Source organism: Somniosus microcephalus, chromosome 15 (genome assembly GCF_052327205.1).
Source record: "Somniosus microcephalus isolate GS21.2 chromosome 15, FLI_Smic_1.0, whole genome shotgun sequence".
NCBI lineage: Eukaryota > Metazoa > Chordata > Chondrichthyes > Squaliformes > Somniosidae > Somniosus > Somniosus microcephalus.
In genome coordinates, this window is record NC_141001.1 from 56,802,129 (window position 1) to 56,820,160 (window position 18,032).

Consider the following 18,032-nt stretch of genomic DNA (forward strand, 5'->3'; position numbering starts at 1 on the left):
ATGGAACATTTTTAACTGTTCAATCTTATTCCTGCATGTGGTAAATTGTTGATGGAGATTTTTAAAATGTCAGATTTTAAATTTGTTATTACTTTTCCTTTCTGTCTCTTAATCCAATCCTTTTTCCCGCTCTTTGATTCTCTTTCTGGACCTGATTTGACTCTAATTCACCCACTCTAATTCACCCTTCTTCTCTGTCGTTCCTGTTTTTCTTTCTCAATCCTTAAATCTCATTGGTTAAGGAGATAGACTGTTAGTCAAACCATTCACTAAGGTCCCAGATGCCCCATAGCCCTCGTCACGCCTTTATAGAAACATAGAAGATAGGAGCAGGAGTAGGCCATTCAGCCCCTCGAGCCTGCTCCGCCATTTAATGAGATCATGGCTGATCATCCAAATTCAGTACCCTGTCCCTGCCTTCTCCCCATATCCCTTGGTCCCTTTAGCCTTAAGAAATATATCTAACTCCTTCTTGAATATATTTAATGGATTGGCCTCAACTGCCTTCTGTGGTAGAGAATTCCACAGGTTCACCACTCTCTGGGTGAAGAAATTCCTCCTCATCTCAGTCCTAAATGGCTTACCCCTTATCCTTAGACTGTGACCCCTGGTTCTGGACTCCCCTGCCATCGGGAACATCCTTCCTGCATCTAGTCTGTCTAGTCCTGTTAGAATTTTATAAGTTTCAATCAGATCCCCTCTCATTCTTCTAAACTCCAGTGAATGTAAGCCCAATCGACCCAATCTCTCCTTATACGTCATTCCTGCCATCCCAGGTATCAGTCTGGTGAATCTTCGCTGCACTCCCTCCATGGCAAGAACATCCTTCCTCAGATAAGGTGACCAAAACTGCACACAATACTCAAGGTGTGGTCTCACCAAGGCCCTGTACAACTGCAGAAAGACATCCCTGCTCCTGTACTCGAATCCTTTCGCTACGAAGGCCAACATACCATTTGCCTTCTTAACTGCCTGCTGCACCTGCATGCTTACCTTCAGCGACTGGTGCACAAGGACACCCAGGTCTCGTTGCACTTCCCCTTCTCCCAATCTTATAAGTTCACACTTCCGGCAAGTTAATGTACAAAACATTCTGAGCCAGAGGGTGCAGGGAAAAGTCTAACTAATGGTGTGTGCCACGAGATGCCCCACTCCAGCATGGTTTGGCCAATTAGTTTGAGGAAAACTCAACCAAAATGTTTTTGCACTTTTTCGTGCATTCATTTTATCTAAATGTTTACATTTGGGATCTTAAAATTGAGACATTCAAGCAGTTGAGATAATGCAGAGAAGAGCCAAGAGGCTGATCCCTAAGGTCAGAGGACTGAGTTATGAGGAAAGACTGGAGAAACTTGGGCGCAAGAGGGACCGAAACAGGGCACCTGAAGGAGAAATAAAATATATTAACCAGTAGAGAAAAGGTAAATCTGAAACACCACTTCAAGTTAACCCATGAGCATAGAAGAAGAGGGCACAAGTTCAACCAAGTAAAATACAAATTTAGGAATAATCTGGGAAGTTCTTCACACAGTGAGTGATTAACACATGGAATATACTTCTGGTAGTGTAGGGAACAGGAGACCTTTGAAATAATTTAAGAAACAGATAATGTGATGAGGGGGTGGTGTTACTTTCCGGGAGGTCTTCCTCATTTGCCTCTAACTTACGATCCACAGCAGCTATGTATGTAGGACACGACGGCTGCCAGCGAAACGAAGAGTTGCGCATGCGCAGTTGCAGTGACATAATATAAAGCGACTTCACGTCTTCCAGTTTGCTTCCTGTTCATTGGCAGCAGTCACTCCGATGTAGGACATGTAATTCATTGCTTTATGCAATAACTATTGTAAAATACATTTCCTAGAGATAATTTCCCAATTAAGAATAGATGAATTAGTTAAATTTCAATCTAACTTTTATCATTTCTGTTACAATTCTATCACCCAGGATATAAGGTTCCACATAAGGGTATTACAGGGAAGAGCCACTTTATATGGATCTTTTGTAACGTAAAGCTTTAGGTCCCTTTCTCTGCTTTTCTAACAGGTGATCAAGAAGCATTAAAGCCATAAATATGTGTTTGGTGATCCTTATAAAGTCACACAATATTCTTGTTATACATGGGTCATGTTAGTGCATCCTCCAATGCAGTTGAGAGAAGGGACTAAATTGAATATTAATCAAGTTTTGGTTTTGGTAGGATGACCCATTCTCAGCACTGGACATTCACCTGAGTGACCACCTTATGCAAGATGGAATCCTGAAGCTGCTGCAAGAGGAGAAACGGACTGTGGTGTTGGTCACTCATAAGCTGCAGTACCTGCCCCACGCAGACTGGGTGAGACGGCCTCCATTTTTAATTTCTTATTCTGGTTTTGTAAATGGTGTTTGCAAGAATCTGATGATTAAATCTATTGCAAACATTGTCAAACACATTTTTACATATGATAGCATATTGATGGCTCAAAATGATGAGAATTTGTGGTTTTTGTTAAACATGCACCATAGTAACTTCTAGCAGTAATCACTGTAGGGTTATATAGTTAAAATATAAGGTTATAAGTCAGCTATGAGTAATGTAAAAAAGAATGCTGAGTGAGTACAAATAGAGGGAGAGCCAATGTAGACAATGGGGACGGCTTGTAAGGAGACAAAGCAGGTTGGGGCAACAGGTGGAAACTTACAAGAGAAATACCTTGGAATAAAGTACTGTTGCTATTGGCCCATGTCTGAGTCCATTTAAATAGAGCTCTCATACAAAAATCATCATTTTTACCTTCTTGCCATTAGACACTTCTGTCAAATTTGAGAATAAATACCCGGGTAACTGCATTGCATTGTCACAGCTGGAGAGAAAGGTTAGAAGAGTTGTTGAAGCATAGAATGCTTTGCCACAAAGTATTTGAAGCAGATATTATTGCATCTTTTTAAGAAAAAAGTGGACAAATATTTAAAGCAAAGGAAAATACAAGGCTATGTGGAGACAGCAGTAGGATTAGTTTTGGATTGCTCTAGCAAATAGTCGGCACAGACATGATGGGGCCAAATGTCCTCCTTCTATGGTCCTATGGATTCATCTGTGCCATTGTTAAATTTGGAACACTGAGACTAGATGCCCATTCAGAGCCCAGCATTCTTTTTCCAAGAATCCAGCAATGGAGTCAGAAAATCTAAATGCAGCACAATTGGGGATGCAATAATGATCTGTTCCTATATCGCTTCAGCATGATACTGTGGTGTATCTCTTGCCATGGAGATTTGCTCTGGGAATCAACAGAATGGGCATTCTGGTGCAGGGTATTTCAGGAACTGAGCCCACTTAAAACTTCACAACACTGCAGAAACAATTCATTTTATTGTTCATACAAAATGCACTTAGAAATTATTTTGATCCAATTTACATCCTTTTTAGATTGCTTCAGCAATCCATCCAAATGACAATAAATCATCGAATTCAAATATTTACTTTGCAAGTCTTGTCCCATGTATAAAATGATGACCAGCTTAAGACCCTGTCATCTTTGTTCCAGGATCAGGATGCTTGTGCCATTTACTATTTGTTGGCCTAGAAATTCGATTAGGCCAGAAAACAGCCGGTGCCACCACGGGCTGAGGTTAATGGCTGCCCACAAAAAGAGCATAGGCAGCACCGGTACTTTGGTGCTGCTTGCTAATTTACATGAGCGGAACGCAGAAGCTCTTTCCAGCAGTAACCTTAGCAGGAGGCCAAAGGTCATGTCTAAAGAATCGGTGTGGCGTTCTCGGGCAATCTGCTGTTTCAGATCATTTGGTCACGGCTCCTGGGTTTTGCTGGGTCAGGAGGTATCGAGTTCGCTGATAGGGTTGGAGCATTTTCCATTGTGGCACATTAGAGGGCATTTGTTTGTCCCTCTTACTTTCTTGGACATTTGTCTGGGTCTTGTGTGGGGTCCACAAATGGGTACCAGACTGCCTGGTACTCCCACCTTTGCTGGCTACCATAGGTTCACATATGTTGCACCCAGATGTTTGCTTTTGGGAGGTTTGGGCTCCACTATGGTGCAGGAAGGGGATGGGGACGCACCATCTTGCAGCTAGCAGTGGCAGTGTACTAGCCTGCATATCACATAGGGGATTGACTCCCTGGTGAGTGGGTCTTAAAGCACAGGCTCAGATCTGGAGGGCCTGTAAACCGCATATAAAGACTGTGGCATAGATGTTGTTAAACCATTGCATGAGAAATCAATTGAAATAAATTTTGAAAAAGGAGAGCATGAACTTCTTGGTCAGAAGTTTACTGGTGTAAATCATGCAGAAGAGAGTTCAATTAAATTTTTAACAACGGCAGACTTTTGAAGAGCTCTTGGTGAGAACGTGGTGTTAAGTCTTTTAAAAACAGACTTCCAAACTTTGTATATTATTTTATCAGTTCCTAAGCTAGAAAACCCAATGTGTAAAATTTAAGGAAACGCAGCTTTAATTTTTTCCTAAGATTCTTACTATTGTAGTACAGTATAGTTAATTTTAAAAGTATTTACCTCCTGTATTGTTTGACTGACCGGGGGGAGATTTGATACATCTCATTGGAAGCAGTTTTCTCTCCAATTACATAGTCGGAGCTCTCCATAGTTACCAGTTATCTCAGCAGCTGTTTATTGTACGGTTTATAGCTCACCGCTGCTTTCTCCTGGCTCTACGCGCTGTCAATGGCTGCACGCACGGTTGTGCTTTGGAGAGGACGGCGAGCTCCAAAATGGATGAACGTGCGTCAATTCGGTGTTGCACGCCGATTAACGTCACACTCCTGGTAATTAAAATATTTGTGGCGAGCGCAGGCAACGACAGCACTGCCGACCTGCCCAATACGGCGGACGCCGCGTTCCACGTCGGAAGTGGGTGAGAGCAAGGCGGCTGCCACTTTTTCTACAAAACTGGCCTTAACGACTGGAGTTAAAGCATTGAATTTCTAGGCCATTATGTTTAGGATGTCACATAATATTTTTCAAAGGTAGTATAATGCTCAGTAACGTTTACCTTTCGGACTAATTCTATGGTGTATGTTTTCTTCAATGTGCTTTGTATTTCCATAGATTATAGCTATGAAGGATGGTACTATTCAGAGAGAAGGGACCCTCAAGGATATCCAGAATTCTGATCCTGAACTCTTCGAACTTTGGAAAACACTAATGAACAGGCAGGATCAGGAACTAGAAAAGGTTCTTCAATCTTCTCAGACACAAAGATTTACTTATAACATTATATCAAAACAAGTTTAGGCATTTTTTGTGATTGACCCTTGTTTTTACCTTATATGTACAGCGACAAAAGAAAGAAACTAAAACCACAATATATTATAGACAAAAATGCTTCATTTTGTCAGAAGCTAAAACAGAATTGTATTTTTTCAGTGGTGATCCAATATACACCATCTAAACATGATTTCCAACACAAAGTGCTAGAAGCCCAGTACCTGTACAGCACTGAACTCTCATTTTAGGGCTGGTTTTGAAACCCAGTCTTGGCAATTATTTGAAATACTGCTTTTGTTTTGTTCTCTCACGTTGAGTGGTGAAGAAGGTAAAATTGTTACTTTGCTCTACAGGAAACTGTAGCTGAAAGCAAGACTGCATTGGAGCGGAAGAACCTGCGGAGAGCAATGTACTCCCGGGAGGCCCTCCTCAAAACGTTGCAAGAGGCTGAAGATGAAGGTATTCATCTAATTTGCAACAATTAAATAGTGTTCAGAAATATATGTGAGGCAAGGAATTATTTGGAAAGTAGGACACATGTTTGATGTAGCGTATAGGCCTTTGTTCTCTTCTAAAGAGCACCAGTGTGACATTTGCATTTCCTACAGCAGTCATGTTTGTGATCTCTCTCTGGGTGGGACTAATTTAAAATCAGTACAGAGTTACAGGCAATTCTGAATGCTGGGCTATGACCATTAGGTACTGAGTTGAGACTGCCCAAATGCACTTCACTTAACAGTCTGGGTGGATTCAAACCCAGATCCGAAGTCAAAAGTCATTCCTCATGATGCCATTTCTATTTGTACACTTTTGGGTAAATGGTTGAAAGCTCAAGCTTCACAAGGAAAGTGGTCATAGAGAAGTGTTGTGTTCGTCACTATGAAGGTGGAAAAGAATAGGAGAGAGCAGATAAATGAAGTAATAGTAGTCAGGTGATACCAGGTTTGGGTTTTAAAAGCCTGAAGATTGTAGGAGAAAATTAAAATGAAAGAGATGGTAAGGAGTTCCGAGTCCCTCGCAAAGAATGAGAGAGTCGGAGATGCTGTGATAAGTCTTGATTTCAACACTGTGAGGAATATGAAGAGTATGTAAAATGCTGTAAGGAGGAACAAGAGAGGAAAGTTCAGAGGAGCAACTGTGTTTGTGCGTGTGTTTTAGGGGGAGGTATTTGGAACCCTTACACACTCTCGACTGTTAGGTTACAGGCAGTGCAGTAAATATGAAGGAAAAAAGTAATATATTAGGCTGCTGTTCTTATGGCCTCCTTTGTATGTTTGCTACAGAAGATATTATTGAAAGTGATGATGAGGACAACCTTTCCTCTGTCATGCGCCAGAGAGCGAAGATGCCATGGCGCGCCTGCGGAAAGTACCTGAGCTCGGCAGGTTGCCTTTTGCTGCCCCTGCTGATCTTCTCACAGCTCTTCAAGCACACAGTGATGGTGGCAATTGACTACTGGCTAGCAAAATGGACCTCGGATGCTATTCAAGTTAAGATTGAAGCAGAAAAAAGAAATTGTTCTCTGATCCAGGTAAAGAATGCTAGCTTCCATTCTGAACTTTTGAGCCATTCCCCTACTATGTACAGCACTCTTTACCACCCCCAATTTTACAGCTGAGGATCTAATATTTAGCTGGCTTCAAAACTCTAAAAGAAGAAACAGAGCAATGTATTTAAGCCCTGATTTGATTCTGCATCCCCAGATATATTGCAGTGCTTGACACAATCAGCTTGTCTTTCTTACAGTATTCGTACAAGAATTGCAATGTAACTAGCAGGTGAAGTCAGTGAACTGATGCTAGATAGACTTCTTGCAAGCGACGTTGGACCATCTATTTGTTGGATGGCCTGGGAACTTCTTAAGTTTCATTTCTAAACTTTTCAGTGTTAACAAAGAGCTGCCTATCCTGCAGACATTCAATCATTAAAGATTTAGCTATTTGGCTATCGGTTAGCAGAGCTCTGCATGGTTGCAAGTACATATGCACAGAATGCAGCTTTGCTTAGCCAGTAAGCAATGCGGAGCTAACAATATAGCTTTGCATCTGCCAGTTCTGCATTGCTGTTTGCAGATACAACCAGTGGTATAACAGTATCATTTGATAGTTACATGATCTAAAGAATAATTCAGTTGTGACGCTACCACTATTCCCAAGGAGTGAAATCAGTAAGTGGACTTTCTACTCACAAAAATTGTAAGGCCCACTTTAACCAGCGGGAGTGAGTATTAAAATGGAAAAATATACACCATTGGCAAAGACCAGGAGTTAGGTGAGGATACAAAAGATGTTCCAAAGAATATGGGAACAGAGAGAAAAAGCAATGAGATACGCAAGATAACGGCACAGGCACAACCGGCCAAATGGCCTGTGCTGTATGATTCCATGATATCAAAACCAAGGCTGGAAAGTGACTTGCTCCTGTCAGATTGCTAAATGGAATTAACGGAATTTTCACTTAGACGGAAGTGGGTCGGCCACCTGTTTTACACAGCACCTGATTTTCGTTTCCTTTTCAAAGTAATTCTGGCCAACAGCTGCAGCTTCAGTGCTATGTAAGCTAGCAAGAGTGAGACAAGGTAATCTATGTTTTACTCAAAACAAACTTCCTTTGAGTGCTGGATGCAGGATCTGAAATCTGTTCCCTATTAAACAACTAAGTGTCACTTGTGCCAGCAAGGTTATAATTTCCTCCCAAATTCAGAGCACCAGTGCTTATGCGCTGACACCCCACATGTGGTGATGATATTTTTAATGATGCTGGAACATATAAAACTGCTCTGATTTTTGGAATAAATCCTGGCAGCCAGTGCGTTCAGTCTACTTCACTCGGGCACAGATCCTTGAATTACTTTAACACCTTTAACACACCCTGGACCAAAGGGCAGATTGGTTTCATGTAATCTACTTAGGTGGTCTTACAGGAAGCAAATAATAATATACAATTAATTTGCTATATATTGGAATTTTTTGGATTTACTTCCCACTGCTTCCAGCATAATCTTGATAGGAAACTGCCTAAGAACATGAGCAATTATTTTTGTCTCTGACAGGGGTAGCTGCCCAATGATTCCTAGAATATAGACTAAATATATTCCTGGTATAGAGTGTTGTCAGGTACAGCATAGCATCTAAAGACATGGGTGAGTGCTGCTGTGGCTGCTAGCTTAAGTGTCCGATACCATTGTGATTATCTCAAAACATTTTGCGTACAGCAGAGCAAAGGGATCAGTTTATCTGTTACACTGCCACGCTGCCCTGGAAAATAAACTTTAATGTATAGTTTAGTCTTAAAACTGCAGAAGAACAGTTTAACGGTTACTAAATAATTAGTGATGGTGACTTTTGAATTATCCTCTCTTCTCTGTGGCTCAGTTGGTGTTATGTTCCTTAATAACTAGTCGTTTGCATTATGAACAGCTAGCTTAGATCTAGACATTTATTCATGCCATGTGGACTTGTACAGCATCCTGTAGAGGCAGCCATCTTGACTACTGCTTTCTGGGTAGCCTAGTGCATCGTGGGTAGTGTAGTCTTAAACACATTCAACTAAACACACAGTAGTATACAGCTCTACAGCTCTATAGCTCCACCTAGTGTACTATTCTAGAATGACATGTTATTGATCATTACATCCCCCTTTCTTTGAGGTTAAACAAAATCATATCAATCAACGTCAATTAACTTTCAAGAAAAACGATAAAGATGATATCAGTAACACTTTTGCTAGTGCTCTATAAACATAAACATTTTCAAAGCTTTACTTTATACTCAAAGATTAAGGCCTAGAAATTCATTAAGGCGCTGCCAGCTTTGCGGCCAGTTACCGCCTAAAGAGGGCTTCTGCGCCATAAATGATTTTGCGCTGATATTCAGCGCAGCGGTATTGGCGGCGGTAGCCGTTAGCGCTGCGCCGGCACCGATGACGTCATCGGTGTGCGCAGTGCCCCGGTTCCGCCCCGAAACCGGCCCGATCCCCATATTTAGTTGCGGCCGCCTCTTCCGCAGCGGCCGCAAACAGCGACCAGAAAACGGAGCCGTACTCTAGCCTTAGTGGGGCGCTTTAAGGTGGAGGTGCGGCCGGCCGCTTTTTCGGCGGCCGCCTGCCCGCACCTCCTTCCCCGGCCTCCTCCACCCCCCCCCCCCCGCGGCATTGCCGGCTGCTTTCCGTGAACCCGGCACTTCTCTGAGGTGCCGGGCTCATTTGCCGGCACTCTCCAGCGGCGATCTCCCCATTGCAGGCACCTCCCCCTTAAGAGAAGGAGGAGGCCTGCAGTACCGCAGCCTGCCGCTCCACAGCGGCTGGCGCAGCAGCGCCAAGAGCGCTGAAATTCAGTTTCAGCGCCCCAAGCGGAGGCGGGCACACCCTGGAATAGCGCCCGGTTCTGGATTGGGGCGCAGAAGCCGAATATCTGACGGCCGCAAATGGCTCCGCGCCCAGCGCTAACTTTTGGGCGCTAGTCAGCTGGGCGCCCCTAACTGAATTTCTAGACCCAAGTCTATCAGGCTTTTTTACTTCATGTGTGGATCTTCTTAACACAGGTAAGTCTGATGTGTTTTCATGAGATTGTTCTGGTGGTGAATGACAAGATTCAGTTGCGGCAATATCATCGATTTGCTGTTGGATAGTTTCTTGTGTTTTTAGGAGGGAACGGCGGTTCCTCCTGAGAATCTGTCCTTCCTCAGTGCTAACAGTGTATGACCTTGGTCGTACCTCCTCAAGAACTGTAGCTTTCCTGTTCCATGCATCTGGATCCTCAATCCTGACAACATCATCCCTTGTCAATGGTTTTAGAGTTTTGGATGACTTGTCATAGTATGATTTCTGTTTCAGCTTCAACAGTTGAAGTCTCTGTCTCAGTTCCTTACTCTGCTGTTCTTTTGCACAGCAGGGTAGCGTGGTGCGCAACTTGCGACCCATTAGTAGTTCAGCAGGTGAAGAACCACAGTCTAAAGCTGAGGATCAGTAGCTCAGCAGGGCGAGATAAGGATCAGACTTGCTGTCTGTCGCTTTCTTCAGTAGCTGCTTGAGAACTTGAACACCTTTCTCTGCCTTACCATTTGACTGAGCATACAAAGGACTGGATGTGCTGTGCTGAAAGTCATAGGCCTAGAAATTCGGTTGGTAGCGCCGGCGCTGAGCGCCTAAAGAGACCTAGAATTGGGGCGATACCCTATGTTGGGGCGGTCGCTATGAAGATAGTGACAACTCAGATATTGACTATACATTTAACGCCTGCGCTAAGTGTTTGCGCGCGCCCACGAGCGCAAGCAGATCATGACGTCATTTTAGTGTGCAACGCCTTTTAGGAGCGCCTGAGCGCATATTGGGTAGTGCCCGGAGCCTTAACGCCTAGCGCTATTAGTGACAGTTCGAGGGAGGGCTAGCAGGCCCTTCTCGGAGTAGGGGGGCGCTATTTAAAGGGGACAGCTCTAGTGCAGAAGCTTCAGCCACTTGGCCTGCTCATTGCGATCGTTGCTGGAGAGAGTTGGCGAGCTACTGTGGAGCAGAGTTTTGGGAATTTAGCTTTAGAGTACTTGGGACCTTCAAACCTGTCCGAAGCACTTGCAGCACTACACCTAAAAGCCTTTTGACCAACTGGCATCGGAATGGGAGCTGCTTTGGAGGGCGACGGCCTCATGGCCCAACACTGTGAAGGGGCAGAGAGATGGCGGGAGAGAGGGCCGGGATTGGCCAGAAGGAGGAGGGGCAATGGAGGTTGGCCAATCCGACGGGATGCTGTGAGGGTCTTTAGGCAGCAGGTGTCAAGCCTTGACATGTCGGAGGAGCAGTGTTTGCGAAGGCTCCAATTCTGGAGGGACATTGTTACTGATCTGTGCCACCTGCTTGGTCAGGATCTGCAGCCGCATGAATGGTGCAGAACCTCTGTCCGTGATCGCTAAACTGACTGATGGCCTCAATTTTTATGCCAACGGATCCTTTCAGTCAGCCATTGGGGACATTGCGACTATCGCTCAGGTTGCAGTCCACTGTTGCATCCGGCAAGTTACAGATGCCCTTTATAGGCGAAGGCGTCAATTCATGACCTTCCCTCTGACCCTGCACAAGCAGGCGGAGCGCACGCAGGGTATCACTTCTATTGCGGACTTCCCCATGGTGCAGGGGGCGACTGACTGCACACACGTGGCTTTGAGGGCGCCATGCCAGCATCCTTAGGACTTCTGCAACCGCAAGGGGTTCCACTCCCTCAACGTGCAGCTGGTCTGTGACCACCGCTAAATCATCATGGCAGTCACCGCGCATTTCCCAGGGTGCAGCCACGATGCCTTTATCCTGCGGTTGACCTCAGTTTGTAACCTTTTTGAGGGGCTGGCTCGAACACGAGGCTGGCTTACTGGGGACAAGGGCTATCCTCTCTGCCCATGGCTGATGACAACACTCCGTGTGGCCGACACCCCAGTAGAAGAGCTGATCAGCAGCGGCCATCAGGCGACCAGGCACAGTAAACAGCACACTATTGGTGTTCTCAAAAAGCGTTTCCGATGTCTGGAACATTCGGGGGGATCCCTGCAGTACTCGCCGCAGCAAGTGGGACACATCGTCGTCGTCTGCTGCATGCTCCACAACTTGGCGAATCGACGCACCCAGCCAATTTCACCTGTCCCTCAACGACCAGCAGAGCAGGCGGAGGAGGAGGAGGAGGAGGAGGAGTAAGAGCAGGCGGAGGAGGGGGAGGAGGAAGAGCAGGCGGAGGAGGAGGAAGATGGAAGGGCTCCTGAAAGTGGAAGGGCCATACGTCAGAGGCGCTCATCAGGACTACTTTCGAGACCCCTGTGGCGGAATGATGAGAGTCTTAACTCCTGCGCACTTTGGATGTTTGACAGCCTCTGAATGCCAGCATCACTGAAAGTAGTCACATACACCATGCCACATTGAAACTTCTGTTTATTGTCACAAAAGTCTTTCATTACAGCAAAACAACATAATGTCAACAGAAACCATAAGTAACAAAATAACTGTGAACTCTTCGGCAAAGCCGCAAAACTCAACAAACCTTCTGCAAATATAACAACAGGTGAGGGTGTCCTTGAATTTGGACAAAGAAATGTTTCAGCACCTCCCTCTACAACTGGCCCCTTGAGGGAGAATGACTTCTCTTTCGCGTCCGGCCCCTTCCCCCCCTGCTGCTCCTACGTAATTGGACCCCAGTGGCGGGCTTAAGGCTGGGGGACGCCTGCTGACTGTAGAAGCCCCTGAGGGACGGCCTGGCTGACCTCTGGGCTTGGAGGGTGCGGACGCAGGATGCTTGATGTGACCATGGCTGGAAGCAGTGTGCCCTGCAGGTGGTGGCAGCTGCACTGCAGACGTACCAGCGCTGGCATGTGCAATGGTCTCCTGCCGAGAGAGGACACCTGCACCATGGTCGGACGACACACTAGCTATCTGAGGGGAGCGGCTCGGCTCATCTGCCACAATTGCATGCTCCACTGATTCCTGGCCTTGTATGGGACTGGAAGGGCCCGGGGTGATCCTAACTGATGCAGAGAGGGTGGCTGCAGTGAGAGATCGCGTTGCCTCAATCTGGGTGTGGAGGAGCCCAGCAAGTGACTGCGTGGCAACAGTGAGGACCTGTGTGCCAGGTGCCAGTGCTTCAGAGAAGCCCTGGACAGTTCGTCCCATTGCTTCGGACAAGGCAGGTGCCGACCGCTCCACTGCCTCGGACAAGCCCTGGACAGACCTTTCCAGGGATTGTCCGAAGCCCTGAACAGTCCTTTCCATAGCGGCCTCAAAGCCCTGGACAGTCCTCTCCATTGTTGGGCCGAAGCCCTGGATAGCCCTGTCCATTGTTGCCCCAAAGCCCTGGAGAGTCCCCTCCATTGTTGCCCCGAAGTCCAACATACTCTTAGCCAATGAATCTATTGACTCAGGCATCTTCTCCACTGCAGCCATCAGCTCCGTGTGTCTGAGCCGGGCCTGTTTGCTCATTTCAGCCAGGCGACGCACCTCCTCTGCACTCTGTGCAGCAGTCATCACTACCTGCCTTGCCCTCCGGGGAGACGGTGGCCGAACTTGCCTATCCCCCTTGCGTTGCTGCATGCCGCTTGTTCCGGCAACTGGTTCATCCTCAGAGCCCCCCCCCCCTCCCCTCCAGGGGACTACTATCCCCAGTCTGTAGATGTGTCCGCTCCCCGGATTCTGCAACGGCTGGTCCGGATTCCTCCTGCTCCTCGCCTCCGGTGGCACTGGCAGCTTCAGTGCGTTGAACCCGAGTTGGTGCTGATTCATCTGAAAGCAGGGAGGTGGAAGAGTGGCTTTAGCAAAAGGACAGGTTTGCGGAAAGTCATGCCAGATTGCGGCAAGGCTCTGACATGGCTGCACACTGAGGATGCATGCTGGCGGGGGGACCAAGTGGAAGGCAACAGGTGAAAAAGGTGCGAGTCTTACCCTCGCTGTCGGAAATGGGGTCGGCAGATGCAGTGGTCACAGGACCAGACAGACGTCCTCCAAGTATCTGGTGCACTCTCTCCTCCAGATCCGTCAGAGTGACCACTTGTGGAGGTCCGCCACCGGTTCGACGCTGCTCCTTTCGGATCGTCGCCAGCTTGGACTGCAGGGGAAAGAAGGGGAAGTTCTGTAACATGATGCCTTGAGAGATCATCTCATGCCCCCCATGGTGAAAGAGCCCTTACATGATGCCTTGAGAGATCATCTCATGCCCCCCATGGTGCAAGAGCCCTTACATGAGGCCTTGAGACATCATCGCATGCCCCCCATGGCGAAAGAGCCCTTACATGAGGCCTTGAGACATCTGTCCATGTGTGTGCCCAGAAAGGGCCATGGGTGCTTGCTGACAGATGGCCATTGGGGCATTATGGCAACAGGGTGCCCGAAGTCAGCTGCAGATGGAGGGAATCAGAAGTTTGCTAAACCACCACTCACCCTAACGATCCGTGTGAGGTCGTTGAATTTCTTCCTGCACTGAACAGGGGTCCTGGTCGCCATGCTGCTGGAGTTGACCCTCACAGCAACCTCCCTCCAAGATCGTCGGTAAGCCTTCTGATTCGGCTTCTTGCCATTGTCTGGATACAGGACATCTCAACTGCAGCCACCAACTGGTCCAGAGCCTCAGTGCTGAAGCGCTCTGCTCTCTGTCTAACCTTCTCCATGCTCAACAAGTTTCTAACACCAGAGAAGGGCGAGCGCCGAATCTGAGGCCTACAGGGCGTTGGGTGTTGAAGCTCAGGCTGACTGACCCACCCCTTTAAGAGCCGGCTGGCGCCTGGAAGTCTCGTGGTTTCCCGTAACTGAGATCACCTGCGCTGCGCCCGTCCGCGTCGATATTGAGTAGCGCCTGAACTTTTGCGCCTTAGGAGCACCGTGCAACGGCTGAATTCGCGTCTCAATCCCCTTTGGGGGCGATGCAACCCAATATCTCGCCAGGCAGCGATAAGTTTCGTCTGGCTATAAACTTTGCGCACCGCCAGTTCTAGTGCCTCAAGCGGGGCTATACCCAATTTCTGGGCCATAATGTGTTGCAAACTGTTGCCACTCCTTACAGTTGAAGCACGGACCATTGTTGCTAACAGCAATCCTGGGAATTCCATGTCTGGCGAAGATGGATTTCACATGCATTATGACACTGCTTGCTGTGGTGCTTGAGAGCAGCGCCATCTCAGGATAGTTAGAATAGTAGTCAACCACTATTAGATATTCTTTACCATTCAAATGAAAGAGGTCCATACCAACCTTTTGCCATGGTGCTGTTGGTAAGTCAGCTACTATCATTGGTTCCTTTGCTTGTTTGTTTTGGTGTTTCTGACATGTCTCACATTTGCCTATCATGTTCTCAATGTCCTTATTTATGCCAGGCCAACAGTGTCTCTTGCTCTCCTTTTGCATTTTTCAATTCCGAGGTGTCCCTCATGAATCCTTTTGAGCATGTCTTGACGTAGAACCTGTGGAATGACCATTCTGTTCTGCATTAGTAATAGTCCACTTGCGACACTCAATTCTGACCTTATGTGAAAGTATTTTGGACAGGAACCTTTTGGCCAACCATGATGAATGTTCTCTATTACTGTTTGTAAAACTGTATCTTTTACTGTTTCTTCTGCTATTTCCTTTGATTTTGTGTCTGACACAGGTAGCGCAGCAGTGACCATACTCACATGAACATCCACGTCTTCTTCAGTAGAGCTCACATGACTCATTGTGGGTGCTCGGGATAGTGCATCTGCTAACATTATGTATTTGCCTGGTGTGTAGATCAGTTCAAAGTCATATCTTTGCAGCTTCATCATGAGTCGTTGAATCCTTGGAGACATCTCATTCAGATTTTTTTTTATGATGGCAACCAGTGGGCTGTGGTCTGTCTCAACTGTGAAGGTGGGAAGTCCATATATGTAGCCATGGAACTTTTCTAATCCAACTACCAAGCCTAGACATTCCTTTTCAATCTGGGCGTATCGACACTCAGTATCAGTCATAGACCTGGAGGCATAGGCAACAGGCTTCCAATCTTCACCCTCTGCTTGTAGCAAGACCGCGCCTAGGCCATCTTTCGATGCATCCATTGACACTTTGATTCTCTTTGTCGGGTCAAAGAAAGTGAGTACAGGTGTGGTTGTCAGCACTGTTTTGAGGTTCATCCACTCTTGTTCATGTCTTTCTGTCCATGCGAACTCATTTGTTTTATGTAGCAGGTCTCGCAGACAGGTTGTTTTGGCTGACAAGTTAGGAATGAACTTTCCAATGAAGTTTATCATCCCCATGATGCGTAGCACTCCTTTTTTGTCAGTGGGTCAGGGCATGTTGAGTATGGCGTTTACTTTTTCCATATCTGGCTCTATTCCTTTACCAGATAGATTATCTCCCAGGAAAGTGACTTCCTGGATGCCAAACTGACACTTGGCTTTGTTGAGCTTCAGTCCATTCCGGCGTATGCTCTGTAGCACTTTAGTCAGTCTCTCATTGTGTTCTTTCAGTGTGGAGCCCCAGATGATGATGTCATCAACATAGACCCGAACTCCTTCCAGACCTTCAATTATGTGTTCCATCGCTCTATGAAAGATTTCAGATGCAGATATTATCCCGAAAGGCATTCTGAGGAAACAGTACCTGCCAAATGGTGTGTTGAAGGTACAGTATTTGGTGCTCTCTTCATCCAGTTGTAGTTGCCAAAATCCTTGTGAGGCATCGAGCTTTGTAAAGTATCTGGCACCTGACATTTCACAGGTGATTTCTTCTCGCTTGGGAATCTGGTAGTGTTCACGTTTTATGTTTGCATTTAAGTCCTTTGGATCCATGCATATTCTTAGATCATTGTTCTTTTTCTTTACACATACCATGGAGTTAACCCAGTCTGTTGGCTCTTCAACTTTCCTGATGACTCCTAGTGTGGTCATTCTGTCCAGTTCATTCTTGAGCCGGTCACGCAGGGGTGCTGGAACTCTTCGTGGAGCATGTACCACTGGCTGAGCATCCTCCTTTAGCTGGATCTTGTAAGTGAATGGTAGAACTCCAAATCCTTTGAACACATCCTGGAAATTACTCACTACAGAATCCACTGAGTCATCTGGTCTGCTTATGGCACAGTTTATATGGTAGACTCTCTTGACCAGTTCTAAGTCTTCACAAGCTTTGTCACCTAGTAATGAATCAAGTCCTTCAGCCACAACAGAAAACATGAGATGATGCACTTTGTCTTTGACTGTCACTTTAAGTCTGCATACACCTAAGCTATCTATTTTCTGTCCATTATAGCTCTTCAGTAGTACTGACTTTTTCTGTATTTTGGTATTTTCTTTCATGTTTTTAATGTCACTCATGCTGATTAAGTTTGCTTTTGCCCCAGTGTCTAGTTTCAATGTAACTAATGCTCCATTTACCTGCAGTGGGATCATCCGTTTGTCCTCTTTTACTGCATTAACTTTATGTTCAGCATTGTTTATTCCTGAGGGCTGCACATTTTCTGTATCCTTTTCTATATTGTCACATGACACCATTCCTACAAAAAATGTCTCACTTAAATCAGTGTCCTCAATCACATTAACTCAGACTTGTTGCCCTTTCTTTGTTTTTACTTTTGAAAAGCATTGTTTGGCAAAGTGATTCTTTCCATGACATTTTGTGCACATTTTTCCAAACGCTGGGCATTGTCTTAACTGGTGTTTGTAACTACAGCGTTTACAATTAAAAATTCCTTCCTCCGATTGCTTTTCATTTCTGTTCTGCCCATGTTTCTTCCCTTCATAGGACACAGCACCGACAGCAGCACTTACTACAATCGCATCATTATTGATTTCACTGAAAATCTTCGCATGCTTTTGAGCTAGCTTGCTGGCTTGGCATATTGTCACAGCATTTTCCAATGTTAGTTCGGTTTCTCTCAACAGACGTTCCCTGACCTTTTTATCATGAATACCAAACACAATTTGGTCACGAATCATGGATGCTTTCAGCTCAGAGAAATTACATGTCTGTGCTTTCAGTTTCAGATCGGTCACAAAGCTATCAAAAGTCTCATTTTGCCACTGTGTCCTTGAACAGAACACGTATCTTTCATAGGTCTCATTCTTTTTGGGAGAACAATGTGTATCAAATTTCTTTAGCACATCGTCTAAATTTTCTCTGTTCTCCTCTGGATTAAATACAAATGTATTAAATACCTCTATCGCCTGTGGGCCTGCAACCGTGAGCAGCAACGCTACCTTCCTTGCATCTGGCTTCGTACCGAACCCGATGGCAGCAATGTAAAGTTCGAATTGTTATTTGAAAGCCCGCCAATTGTAGTCGACATTTCCCATGAGGTTCAAACCTCCTGGTGGCTTCAAAGACTCCACG

The 18,032-nt window shown here is 45.9% G+C and overlaps 1 protein-coding gene across 6 annotated transcripts in view; it reads left to right on the top strand.

The window, feature by feature from the left end:
- The window catches only part of abcc8 (ATP-binding cassette, sub-family C (CFTR/MRP), member 8), a 581,396-nt gene that overhangs the window by 503,802 nt on the left and 59,562 nt on the right, over positions 1-18,032 (top strand). For all 6 annotated transcript variants that reach the window (XM_086007823.1, XM_086007824.1, XM_086007822.1 and 3 more), the window contains 4 exons: positions 2,201-2,338; positions 5,070-5,195; positions 5,582-5,687; positions 6,512-6,759. In XM_086007823.1, coding sequence (XP_085863949.1) covers positions 2,201-2,338; positions 5,070-5,195; positions 5,582-5,687; positions 6,512-6,759 — 618 coding nt within the window. The remainder of the gene's footprint in view (positions 1-2,200; positions 2,339-5,069; positions 5,196-5,581; positions 5,688-6,511; positions 6,760-18,032) is intronic.